Source organism: Rattus norvegicus, chromosome 17 (assembly GCF_021556685.1).
Source record: "Rattus norvegicus strain SHRSP/BbbUtx chromosome 17, alternate assembly SHRSP_T2T, whole genome shotgun sequence".
Classification (NCBI taxonomy): domain Eukaryota; kingdom Metazoa; phylum Chordata; class Mammalia; order Rodentia; family Muridae; genus Rattus; species Rattus norvegicus.
The window spans coordinates 48,299,583-48,312,016 of NC_141550.1; the positions used below are offsets into that span (position 1 = coordinate 48,299,583).

The 12,434-nt window shown below is 43.3% G+C and overlaps 1 protein-coding gene and 1 long non-coding RNA gene across 2 annotated transcripts; one reads left to right on the forward strand and one right to left on the reverse strand.

Annotated features, from left to right (window-relative positions):
* Positions 1 to 305: 305 nt before the first annotated feature.
* Positions 306 to 9,130, reverse strand: Zkscan4 (zinc finger with KRAB and SCAN domains 4). Its single transcript, NM_001438189.1, is given in 3 exon segments — positions 306 to 4,013; positions 6,551 to 6,707; positions 8,467 to 9,130. Coding segments are annotated over 3 exon segments (1,443 nt in total). The 5' UTR covers positions 8,884 to 9,130; the 3' UTR covers positions 306 to 3,144.
* Positions 9,131 to 9,208: 78 nt separating this feature from the next.
* On the forward strand, positions 9,209 to 11,967 carry LOC120097740 (uncharacterized). The gene is made up of 3 exons (XR_015641679.1): positions 9,209 to 9,389; positions 9,753 to 9,832; positions 10,065 to 11,967. It is a non-coding gene; the product is annotated as an uncharacterized LOC120097740 (long non-coding RNA).
* The last annotated feature ends 467 nt before the right edge of the window (positions 11,968 to 12,434 follow it).

Consider the following 12,434-nt stretch of genomic DNA (forward strand, 5'->3'; position numbering starts at 1 on the left):
TCTGACAGTCAGAGGTCCAGGAATGAATTAAAAGGGGAAAACGTGGAAGCCAGCTAGAACACAGCATTGATCTTTGCTTCTAGACCACAGATACAGTGCAACCAGCTGTCTCACATTTACGTCTCATGCCTTCTCCACTACCAAATCCTGCATAGCCATGTGCAAGAGACATCCTGACACAGTTTCCCTCCCCTGGAGCAGAGCCAGCAGGGCATGGACCTCCACAAGTGTTGACAGTTGCTGGTGTTGTGCCAGAAAGCATTCATGAACCCCAAAAGACCCCTAAGGAGTCAGTTCCAATGCAATTGCATTCAGGTCTCTTTATTACAAGCTTGAGTTTGGACTACACTGTCATCTCTGATGCAGGAGAATGGGAGAGGCAGACCTAAGCTTAATTTCAGGCAAGCATTTATAGAAACAAGGGGGTTTCTAGACTGGTACACATCAGATTTCGGGGGTGGGGGTCATTTATGGCCTTTAACATAATTGGCTGGAACTTGGAGCCAAATCATTAATCTAACTTCTGCTTTCCTCCTGATTGCTGGTTGTTAGGAAATGAAGCTTCAGGGGCAGGTTTGTAACCGAGGTGCAGATTTGTTGGGGGAATAACCTGGAAACTGGTACTAGGTATCTGCCTGTTAGTTAACTTGAGTTCAACCTTAGGTCATGTTCTCTAAGATGGAGTCTTAACCCAAAATATCTAGTCTCTCACTGGGCATGAGGATTGTTTGTATAATATATACATTAACTTTATGTTCCTCCTTCAGGAAATATTCTTCCTGCCAAGGTTATTGGGGAATGTCATCTCTGCCAAGGTTAATGACTACTTGGTAACCAGAGACAGCATGACTCCAGGAGGCAAAGGTATGTCTGGGTCCTTGGCAAAAATGGTAAACACTATAACCTTCAGGATAGTTGTTAAGGTTGTGAAAAAGAACTCTGAAAACAAGAGTTCAAAAATAAATAATTTCTCAACTATGCAAAATATACGGATGCAATATAAATTATATGAGGGGCTTCACATACCAGCTTCACTGTAAACCAGCTTGTTAGAAAGATATTAAGGAAGGAGATAAAGAGATTTGGAGAGTGGTGATGGCAGAGCAAGATCCTACCTAGCTAAGTTTATTGTTTGTGCTTATAAAGGCAGGCAGATTCCCAAGTTCAAGGTTATCCTGGGACAGAGAATTCAGGTCCAGGAGAGGTGAAAATGGTGATCTCAGAGCTGGATCCTTATCGTCTGTGCTTACAAAAGTAGACAGATCTTTGAATTCATTTGCTGTGTTTTAAAAAACAAAATTTACTTGCTGTCCTTTTTTAAGAATCAAGTAGCTAAGGTATAAAATGCTTATTCATGGGGATAAACAAAAGGGATCTTGGAGTAAATGACTGAATTGATATGTAAATAAGATTGGGCTTTGGTCTGCAAGAGAGAGCTACCAGAGAAAACTGCTTAGAAAGAGAACTCAGCTCTTTAAGAATTATTTTAACAGGATTTCTGATTTTGGTCAGAAAACCCCCCAAATTTTTTTTCTAGTAGCTTTTCTGATTTTGGTTGGAAAAATCCAAGAATATTTTTTTCTAGCACGAGAGAGCTGTCTCTAACAGGAAGACGTCTTGATCAGACTACAGAGCCAAGAGCTAACTACAGAGCTGTTTGGAGAGCCATCTCTAGCAGAACACAAAGCTGTCAGCTTATATCCCCTCCCCAATTGACTATGAGTAGTTTCTTTCACCTCTCCCAAACACTCCTTCCTCAAGACCACCATAATGTATCATCTCAAATCATGAACCCAGATAACCGATTCCCTCCTTAAGTTGCTTTTTCTTGCGTTTGTAGTCACAGCCCTTAGAAAAGTAACTAACAGTACTTTGAGCATTATAGAATTGACATAATCTGTATCATTTGTTGTACTGGCTAGTTTTCTGTCAACTCAACACAAAACAGAGTCATTTGGGAAGAGGGAACCTCAACTTATAAAATGCCACCACCAGACTGGCCTGCAGGGAAGCCTATGGGCCATTTTTTTTTTTTGATTGATGACTGATGTGGGAAGACCCAAATCACTGTGGGTGGTATCACCCCCAAGGCTAGAGGTCCTGAGATCTATAATAAAGCAGGTTGATTCAGACATCAGGAGCCAGCCCTTAGGGAGCAAGCCCATAAGCAGCACTCCTCCATAACCTCTGCTTCAGTTTTGCCTCCAGGTTCCTGCTCTCCGTAGGTTGTGCTCCTGCCCAGGCTTCCCTCAGTGATGCGTGTAATAAATAAGTTGTAAGTTTAAATAAACACCCACCCACCCCAGGTTGCTTTTTGCCATAGTGTTTTTCAAAGCAATAAAAATCCTAACTATAAGATTTTGTCCCATGAAAATAAGGTTGCTTTTTATTTACCTAACTGAAAACGTTCACAGTAAAAAGTAAAAAAAAAAAAAAAAAAAAACTAAGTATGCTGTAATGGAGCTTTTCTGGGTGTGGATGTTTCCCTACATCTTCAGAAGTTGCCTGAGGCATTCTTACTACACTCTCTATCCTCATAAAGATATACAGAATCTCCTACTCAAACTCTGTAACATTCTGTACTTAGTATGAAAACTGTAGGGCTGACTCAGACTCTAGTATCTTTGCCAGTTAGATGCAAACACAAACACTACAAGTCAGAACTTCTTCAGAAATCTAGACCCTGATTTCCAGTTTTGATGGACATTCATCAGTTCTTGTAGTAAATGTTTACTAGCACCTCTACACAAGGCACAATAGAGGAGCCAAGGCCTCAAGAATCTGATTAAACATGAAAAATTCAAGCTGACAACCAAATAGTAAAGAAGGTACACTCCAAAATCTGGAACCATCCACTCAGGAGAAAAATACGCCGGCCAAGGGCGACAGTTGTTCTGGAAGTCCTTGTAAATCCAAAGAGTGGGAACACTTCAGCATTATCTCATCCAGAGAACACCGCCACATCCTCCTATTAGTAAGTCTTATTCCAGTTACTTTTTAAACAGAAGAAATAATCTACCTCAGCCAGACCATAATGTCTAACACAGGACAGTGTGTATTGGCAACACCCTCTCTTCTGCAGTTAGTAAGGGTTCCAGGTGTCTTCATCTCACTGGCAAGTGCTCACCAAGTCTGGCAGGTGTGCTACAGGTCACTGTGAGACAACTTTTTTCCCACATGGCTTCTTCGATGTTGAACAAGGTATGAAGTTCGGGTAAAGCCTTTCCCACATGCATCACACTGGTAGGGTTTCTCACCAGTGTGAATTTTTTTATGTTCAATAAGACTTCTACTCCGAGTGAAACTTCTCTCACACTCATTGCACTGATAAGTCTCAGGAGCTTCAACAATATCCCCCAGGCTTGCCACCCTACTCTGACCTTCCCAGGTCTCTCCATGAAGAAGCTTCGGAGCAGCTTTATCACCATGGATCCGTTGATGTCTCAGGAGATGGGAGCTACGCCTAAAGGCTTTGCCACACAAGTTGCATTGGAATGGCTTCTCACCAGTGTGAATTTTATGGTGTTCCAGGAGGCTACAGCTCTGAGTGAAGGTTTTCCCACAGTCATCACACTCATAAGGCTTTTCTCCAGTGTGGGTTCTCTGGTGCTTGATGAGGTTTGAGCTGTGACTGAAGACTTTGCCACATTCTTCACACTCATATGGCTTCTCACCAGTGTGAACTCTCTGATGAATGACAAGAGCAGAGCTCCCAATAAAGGTCTTCCCACAGTCTTCACATTCATAGGGTTTCTCTCCAGTGTGGATTCTCTTGTGTTTGGTCAGGCCTGAACTCTGAGCAAAGCTCTTCCCACATTCATGGCAGTAGAACCGCCTGTTTCCCGTGGCATTCTTCTGTGTTGTCTGTAACTTGCCTTCCTGCTCACTGGCTTCTGTACTTGTAGAAATCTGGACAGTGTCTTCACCCAGGAACCACACTGTCTGCTCAGGCTTTTGTTCCTTGTATTCCTCAGCTAGAGGCAAGCCCCTGGTCTCAGGCTTCATTTCCAGACCTAAAACACAATTGTCAGCAAGTGTTACTATTGCTTTGCAAGGAGAAAGCTCTGAGGAACACGGCAAGAAGGCAAATGTTATTTACAGAGCTCTCTGCATCCCAAGGACAAATATTTAAATGCAGGAATAAGTGTGGAAATAAATGGAACAACAGGGACGCTGGTGAGGAAAGAAACCTGATGGGAATCCGGATTAAATGGAAAACAAGGAAGTGGGGGAAAGGTGAGGACCAAGACCATGATCCATAATGGCCAACCGATCAACATAAAAGTTCCTAAAAACCATTTAATAAAACATGAAAAGTATAAATTTTTGTACTTTACAAGTCCTGTTAACTGTCTAGAAACAGTAGACTCTTAAAAATATTTCTGTATGTCTCTCTTCTCTAGAGCGGCTTTAGGCAGAAGCCTAAAGGAAAGCAGGTGCTGTGATGGGTGGATGGTCCCTAAGAATAGGAAGGCTGAGATGTAAGCCTAAGATTAGATAAGAAAGGTTGGACAAAAGCAACACGAACCACAAGTAAAAGTATTTCTGGAACATGTCATAAGAAACTAAGGCAGTAAGTAACTCACAGGAATTCATGGCCAGTCAGTGTTATGCCCTGGCCCCTGCTCTTCTTATTCCAGTCAGAGATGGTGTTCCCTGCAATCACTGACAAGGGCCGCTATGTTGGAGGTGCTGTCAAAGAAGTCTATACTTCTGATAAGCCACATTACCCTCTGTGACTTGTCACTTGCCCTTAAGGTTAGGGATTATAGTGCATCTAAGCGCACTTCTGGATTCCCAGAGTCTCCTTTGTGGCCCACTTCCTGAAGTGTTCCCAGCCTCCCTTCCATGACAGGGTAACAGAATGAAAAGGAAACAACATTTACTGAAAATTTAGGTGAATAGGACTCTTCCTGAAAGGACTGAATCTGCTTCATCTCACTTAAACTTACCAGAACACTGGCAGGGTAGAAAACAAAGCAATGGTCAAGGGGTTTTAAGAGTTATTTAAACGACTGGTCACTAACAGGACTCCAACACGGTAACTCTGAAACCAGACACACAGCAAACTCTTCTAATACACAAAGGAAAAGATGTTGAGAGCAGATAGTACCTGCCAGGTTTTTCTAAGGAAACTAGGACAGCAGAGCTAAAATAGGAAAACTTTCATCTCTACAGAGGTTCCTCTGAGATGAATCTGCTCTTCCAACCCAGGTGACAGGGTCAGGAACTCCTAAAACAGCTAATCCCACTAGGACCTCCGTCTCCTGCTCTCAAACTGAGGTACGTGTGAACAGTTTAAAGAGTCTTAAGGCATACCTCCACTTAGACAAAGCTCTAACCAGGCACTGTGGTACATGCTCATAATCCAAGCACCTGAGAGTTTAAACAATGAAGATCTCAGTTCATGTCAAGCCTGGGCTATACTGAGAGACCTTGTCTCAAAAACAAACTCTCAAAGGTAAGAAATATGGCACACATTAAGGCATTTGTATGAATATATGAATAGTCAAAACAACTACACATATGAGAGTAAGTCCCTTCCCATGATATATAATGGTCTAGGACGTGAAAAGGCTTAGAAAACAAGTTTCCAAACTTCCAAAGATTTGCATTGTCAAACTCAATATGAGGGCTCATTGAATTAGACTTTTTTTAAATAAAATAAAACCTGGGTCTTGGGTCAGAAAAAAATCAGGAGAAAAGTAAAGAATATTATTAGCACACCAAACACTGATGACTTCAAGCATGAAATGAAAAACTGAATGAATATGAAAATCCAGGATATATCATCATCACATTAATGACAGGCTGTATCTGTCCCCTTCAACTATAAGTCTTTGAGGGCAGAAGCCTGGTGTTTATGTCCATCACTGAGAGTGTACTTTATTATAATTTAAGATGACAAAATAAGGGTTTAGTGGTAGCATGGTGGCAGAGTACTTGCCTAGTATGGACGAAGCCCTCTGCGGGAACCCTAACATTGCCCAAAACACCCAAACTAATATTATTACCAAAAAAAAAAAAAACAACTTTAATTTGCATTTCCTGAATTGTACTTCAAAAAACCAAAACAAACAAAACCACCAATAAAGGGCCTGAGCAAAGCAATGGGTTAGAAGGGGTCTGAGAACACAGAATCCTCCAGGCCTCTTAAGTGAACCACAAACAAAGACTGCTGTGGCTAGGAAGTGATGAGGAACTCTGAGACTGGTGTAAAATTATAATGACGGTGCAGAACTGTAAAGGAAACACTGTCATAGTCACCATTTTATTGCTGTTGTAGTGTTCTCAGCATGTGCAAGGACCTGAATTGGAGATCGATCAATCTCTCAATATTTCTCTCTCTCTCTCTCTCTCTCTCTCTCTCTCTCTCTCTCTCTCTCTCTCTCTCTCTCTGTGTGTGTGTAATGTGTGTATGTGTGTGCGTGTTTTCCTCTATTCCCCCCTCTTTCCCTCTATCCATCTCTCCCTTGCCTCCCCCCCCACCACACACACACACACACACACACACACACACACATAGAAACATTCTCAGAAACATGCTCACCTCTGGCTTGTAAGGGTGAACACTCCAAAGATTCCTGAGATTCATGCTTGAAGAGAGACTTCATTGCCTGGGAGTGACTACTTTGTGAATCCTGGGATGATGTCACCAATGCCACCTTGCAGCAGAGAAGTTCTCGACTCCATTCCCCAGTTGGGACCTAAAAGCCATTCATTTACTTTTATTTATTCAAGCAAACTTTCCCATCACACTTTGTCTGAGGACTCTATATTATCAGGCACTGATTCTAACAGCTTCATAAAAATATTAATTCATGGAAATACACAGAGCCCTATGAACTTTAGAATCGTTTGAATTTTGTAACTGGAAATTAAGGCCCAGTTTAAGCAGCTTGTCCTTGTCACACAGTACATTAGGAGCAATGCTGCAATGGGAGCTTGGGCAGATCAGCTGGGGAACCTATGATTAACCAGGACTTTGCTTCCTTGTCCCTCTATCATTACGAAGCGGATGGGAAAAAATCTTATGAAAATGTCAACATTTCTCTAAAAAATAAGCATAGTTTCTACCCAACAGGGTTTTTTTAAAAGCTTACAAATTCAACTGCAGTATGTGAACCCATGTACCAGAGAACATGGTAGACGGTGCATCTTCCTTAAAGTCTAGTTTCCTTGCAGACATTGATGGATTTTTGATGCTCAGAGTGTCCTACATATCTTTCAGAGAATAAAGTTCTAAGACTTGAATTGGCTTCCCACTGTTACAGAGCTCAGGACAACAACTCCACATCTGGAACCTTGGCTCCAAGTCTCCTGGTCACTAGCTAGAAGGCTCTAACCATGGACAAGGATATAAGGACACTGGGGGCTGCAGAAAAGAAATCCCCTAAAACTGGCCAAAGTGTATTTATACATGTCAGTTCCTGTGGTCCTCGATGATAACCAGAGATACTTTTCTATGCAGTAAGAAGCAGTTAATTCAGAGATTCATAACTGGTCAAAGGGCTGAGAATACATGACTATGGAGTGCTCATCCTCGAATAGGACATCAACCCCTGATTCCTGGGGCTCAGTGAGCCTCACAGAAGACAGGGCAGAAACATATAAGAACCAGGGAATGGAGACCTGTAAAGCAAACAGCTACCTTCTGGGAAAGACATGGCTGTTAACTCATGAACTCACTGCCACTATGGTTACTGCACAGATCAAGACAGCACGATCAGTCAATGGTTCAGCGAGTGGCACTCATGGAACTTGGTAGGTTACGGGGGGGGGGGGGGGGGGAAGGGGACATGTGGTGGCTGGGGGAAATTGTTGGTGAATATGATGGAGACACATTGTTGGTGTGTATAAAATTTCAAAAAGGGTTTTGTTTTAGGTCCACCCTGTTTTCTACCAAATTCTCAAACATGGTATACAAGAATTTGGATAGGAAAAAACTCATAGATTCTAAGCTCTAAGAAAGCTGTAGAATTCTCCTCCACTACCAATGGGAGGACAACAAGGGTGTGTGTATGTGTGTGTGTGTGTGTGTGTGTGTGTGTCTGTGTGTGTGTGTCTGTGTGTGTGTGTCTGTGTGTGGTGTGTGTGTCTGTGTGTTGTGTGTGTGTGTCTGTGTGTGTCACTTACAAAGTAGTTTTCTATTGCCACAGTGCTCAAACCTGTCCTTGTGTAAGTAAGAACTCAACACATGAGTAAGACATACATATATAACCTTCCTCCACTCTGCTCGACACATTGTACCCCAGCCTCACTAGGACTGAGTTCTTCCACAGTCCTTTTATTTTTCTTTGTGCGATTAACTATTCTGAAGGGCCCAACCCTGGGTCAGTTCACTGGTTGCCTCAGGTTCCCAGCACAGGATGAGACTTTGAGGGCTCTAAGCAATGCCTTCCTTGGATCTTGCTTGAGGTTTCTGAAAGGCACAGGGCATTATGGGTCTGAACCTGTTCCTTCTACCTGTGGAGGGGTCTCATCCAGCTGCCTGTCCAAGTACTCCAGCAGTGCCACCACCTCCTCTCCGCTGTCGGGGTGCTGCTCGCGCACCCAGGCCTGCAGCTCCCCTGGCAGGATGGTCAGGAACTGCTCCAGCACCAGCAGCTCCAGGATCTGCTCCTTGCTGTGCATGTCTGGCCGCAGCCACTGTCTGCATAGCTCGCGGAGCCGGCTCAGCGCCTGCCGGGGCCCTGCTGCGTCTGGGTAGCGGAAAGCACGGAAGCGCTGGCGGGAGCGGTCAGGCCCAGGACTGCCCAGCCAACTGGGCTCCTCTGCCAACTGGGAGGCCTCTTCCGGTTCCACTTTCACCACTAGAAACCCAGTCCCCTCTTCTGCAGATGGAGCGTTTAGGGCTGCGCACGCTCCGGGTTCTCTAGCCATTCTCTACCAACTGGAGGCTCACGCTAGCTGCAAGCTGGATCTGCAGAAGATTCTCGCAAGATGGGAATTCAGATCTGCTTCCTCCCTCCCCTCGTGCTCCGGGACACCCAAAAGCAAAGCTTCAGAGGTGTCACCTATACTTCTGCACTCCACCCTAAACTCACAAAACATATTCTCAAGGGATGTTCCAAGGCAAATAAACTACATTCAGACGCTGGTGGAGCACGGGAAGCACTGTGGGAACCCAAGCTACTTCCTGCGCCCTCTAGGATGCTCTTCTCTGTGGTTCTTCCCAAATTAACCCATTATTGTTGAGGAAAGGATTAGAGACCCAGGGTCACACTGGGAGTATATGTTTAAGCACAGGAAGTAAGCTACCCGGGGTCTTTGGTTCTTTCTGATATAAGGCTTGCCTTCGTGGTTGTCACAATGCTGACATGAAAATTCGGCCGGCAAGTAGACTTTGCGGAATGGGAAATACAGGTGGGAAAAGGTTAAGAAATTTGGTAAGTCTTAGAAACATGAAAGAAGCAGGAAACTAGCTTGTCTGGAGGGGCCTCCCTTCCTGCTGTTCCCTTTCTTCCCTCTCCAGGCCAAACTACTTGAGAGAAGAAAAAAAAACAAACAAAAAAACCCCAAATTCGGACTCTAGACCCTACTTCCCAACACTTCTTAAGACACTGTAGGCAGTAAAGAGCAAGTATAGCCACTACTATGGAACCTACCCAAATAACTAGATTCCCAGCTCTTCAGCAAAAATGTTTATGCATTTCAAGCATCCAAGCTGCCTCTATGCACTTCCAGAAACTTTCTAGTCCCCAGCCCCATGGACATCCCATTCCAACTCATTTCTTCCTGTTTCTCTACAGCCCTGACACACTAACACTCCCAAACCTGAGAAAGGTGAACTGTCATCGACTAAAAGAAACCCAATAGGAACATCTGCCAGGTATCGTGACAAACTTTACTTTGATTATGACTAGAACCAAACAACTGTTGTGACTGGTGAGGTGGTGCAAGCTTCCTCCATCTTATATTCTTGCTGAGGCTGTTTCCAGGCTTAACTGGAATCAGATCTTGCAGTATCCCATGGAAAACTACCCAACGCTATTCTAGGAACTGAAGATCAGGATGTCCTTGCTAAGCTACCTAAGCTTTGTTGAAATTGCTTATTTGTACAGGAAACGCCTCCAGCTAAGCCTTTATTGTAGCTGCCTGTTTGCGTGGAATCTCTCTGCCGCTGACTAACTGCTTGTCTTCTCTTCATGACGCTTGCTTCGAACTGCTTGCTCTGTGAAGTCCCCACTACAACTACCAAGGGAGATGGATGCTTTGATGAAGTCTCCGCACTCAGAAGCCCCATGTTCTGGACGCTGGGGACCACACCTGGATGAACCCTCAATACTTTGGTGTGGTCCCTCCCAGCTGGTTGGGATAAAGACTTTGATTGTATATACACTGCGTCTCAATGATCATCTCTGTTAAGCTTCCCATAACACTGTAAAAAAAAATACAGCTGAGACACTGGGGAAAACTAGAACTCAGCAATACTAAGCAATTATTGGGAACTTAACTGTTAGAATGTTACTATTGTTTTTATAAGCTTTATTTTTATTTATGGATTTGTGTGAATGTCATATGTGTGCTAGTGCTTGCAGAAACCAAACAAGGATGTCAGGTCCCCTGAACCTAGAGATGCAAGCAGTTGTGACCTGAACTCAGGTCCTGTCATAGTTAGGGTTTCTACTGCTGTGACTAAAAGCAACTTGGGAAAGAAAGAGGTTATTTGGCTTAGAAGTTCCAATCAAAGTCCATTATAAAGTCAGGGCAGGAACTAAAGCAAGATCCTTAGAGGAATGTTGCTTACTGGGCGCTCTCCTGGTTTCTCTGCATTGCTTTCATATATATCTCAGGACTCCCTGTCCAGAGATGGCACCATCCACAGTAGAGGTTCTTCCACATCAATCATCAGTCAAGAAAATACCACACAGACTTGTCTACAGGCCCATCTGATGGAGGCATATTCTCAGCTGAGCTTCACTCTTCTTAGATGACTCTAGTTTTGTCGAGTTGTCGAAAGGAAGGAAGGAAGGAAGGAAGGAAGGAAGGAAGGAAGGAAGGACAAAAGAAAGAAAGGAAGGAAGGAAGAAAGAAAGGAAGAAAGAGAAAAAAGTCTTCCATAAGAACGGCAAATACTCTTAACTACTGAGATATCTCTCCTGTCTCTGTCAGTTTTTGAAGTTATTCATCAGAACTTTATATTGAAATATTTGTGCAGGTGGATGAGTGTTGCCTGTACACTTGGCAGCTCTCTGCCCAACCCAACCTGCCCTTGATGGTTGGGGGCAAGTTTACACAGATTCAATGACACAGACTCAAGGAGCAGGTGAGAAAAGCAGCAGCAAGCTCATCTGAGCACTGCTGCAAGTTCCTTTAATACCCTCCACTCATGCCCCCATTGGTTCCAAGAAAGTAGCTATTCTAAACAGCAGTTCCTGATTGGCTGGCACTGTTTGCACCAGCAATCCTTGCTCTCTCAGGCAGTTCTCAATTAGGTCCTCCACAGGAATGCTGGTGTCATAGGCAATTCTCAATTAGGTCCTCTTACAGGAGGAGATGCTTTGGCAGCTGCAGTGCCCCCAGAGTTTACATAAAGATAGCCCTGCCTTTCCTGCTACAGATAAACCAATACAATGTCTCAGATTTGCTAAGGCAAGCTAAAGGGGAAAAAGAAGGAAACAAATACAATAACATAAACATGGCAATTGTTCAAGCTGGGTGAGAGGTATATGGAATCCACTGTAATGTTCTCTGTACAACTACAAAAATATTTCCATAACAATTTTCTTTTTTAATTAAGCAAGAGCCTATCTTACTTCATTAGTGAGTAATTCAGTCCAAACCCTACTAAGTAGGGCTAAAAGGAGATGGGAAAGGAGACAGCAGCTCAGCCCCATTCTGGTTTAAGCTGTTGTGATATTTATTAATCTTGTCAATTTGAGTGGACTCAGGAAAACCTATGAGATTAATAAAACATGCACCTTCTATAATGTGGGCACAAAGGCTATAACCCCACAAACAGAATGTTGTCTTGGTAAATTCGTTATAGGATGATATAACCGGGATGGGAGTAAAGAAGAGGGGCTAACTGGAGGAAGTGGGTCTTTGATGCTTTGCCCCTAGGGACTATGACTTTCTCTGTGTCTTTTTTTTTTCAGTTTCTTTTTATTTTATTATGAAGTTTTTCCAAGTTATATTTTAATTAGCATAGAAAGTAAATGGTTCTGTTGTGACTTTTTTACATATTTGGTATTTATTAATAAGCCTTTTCAACTCACCTCTCCCAGGCTTCTTCACTCTCCTGCTAACCAACAGCCCTCAAGTAGTTCCCTTTCTCTGTAAATGTCATGTAAACCATCCAGACTTTGTCTTTTATGGTCCCTTTTCTAGTTTTTTATTATTTTTTTTATTAACTTGAGTATTTCTTATATACATTTCAAGTGTTATTCCCTTTCCCGGTTTCCGGGCAAACATCCCCCTCCCCCCTCCCC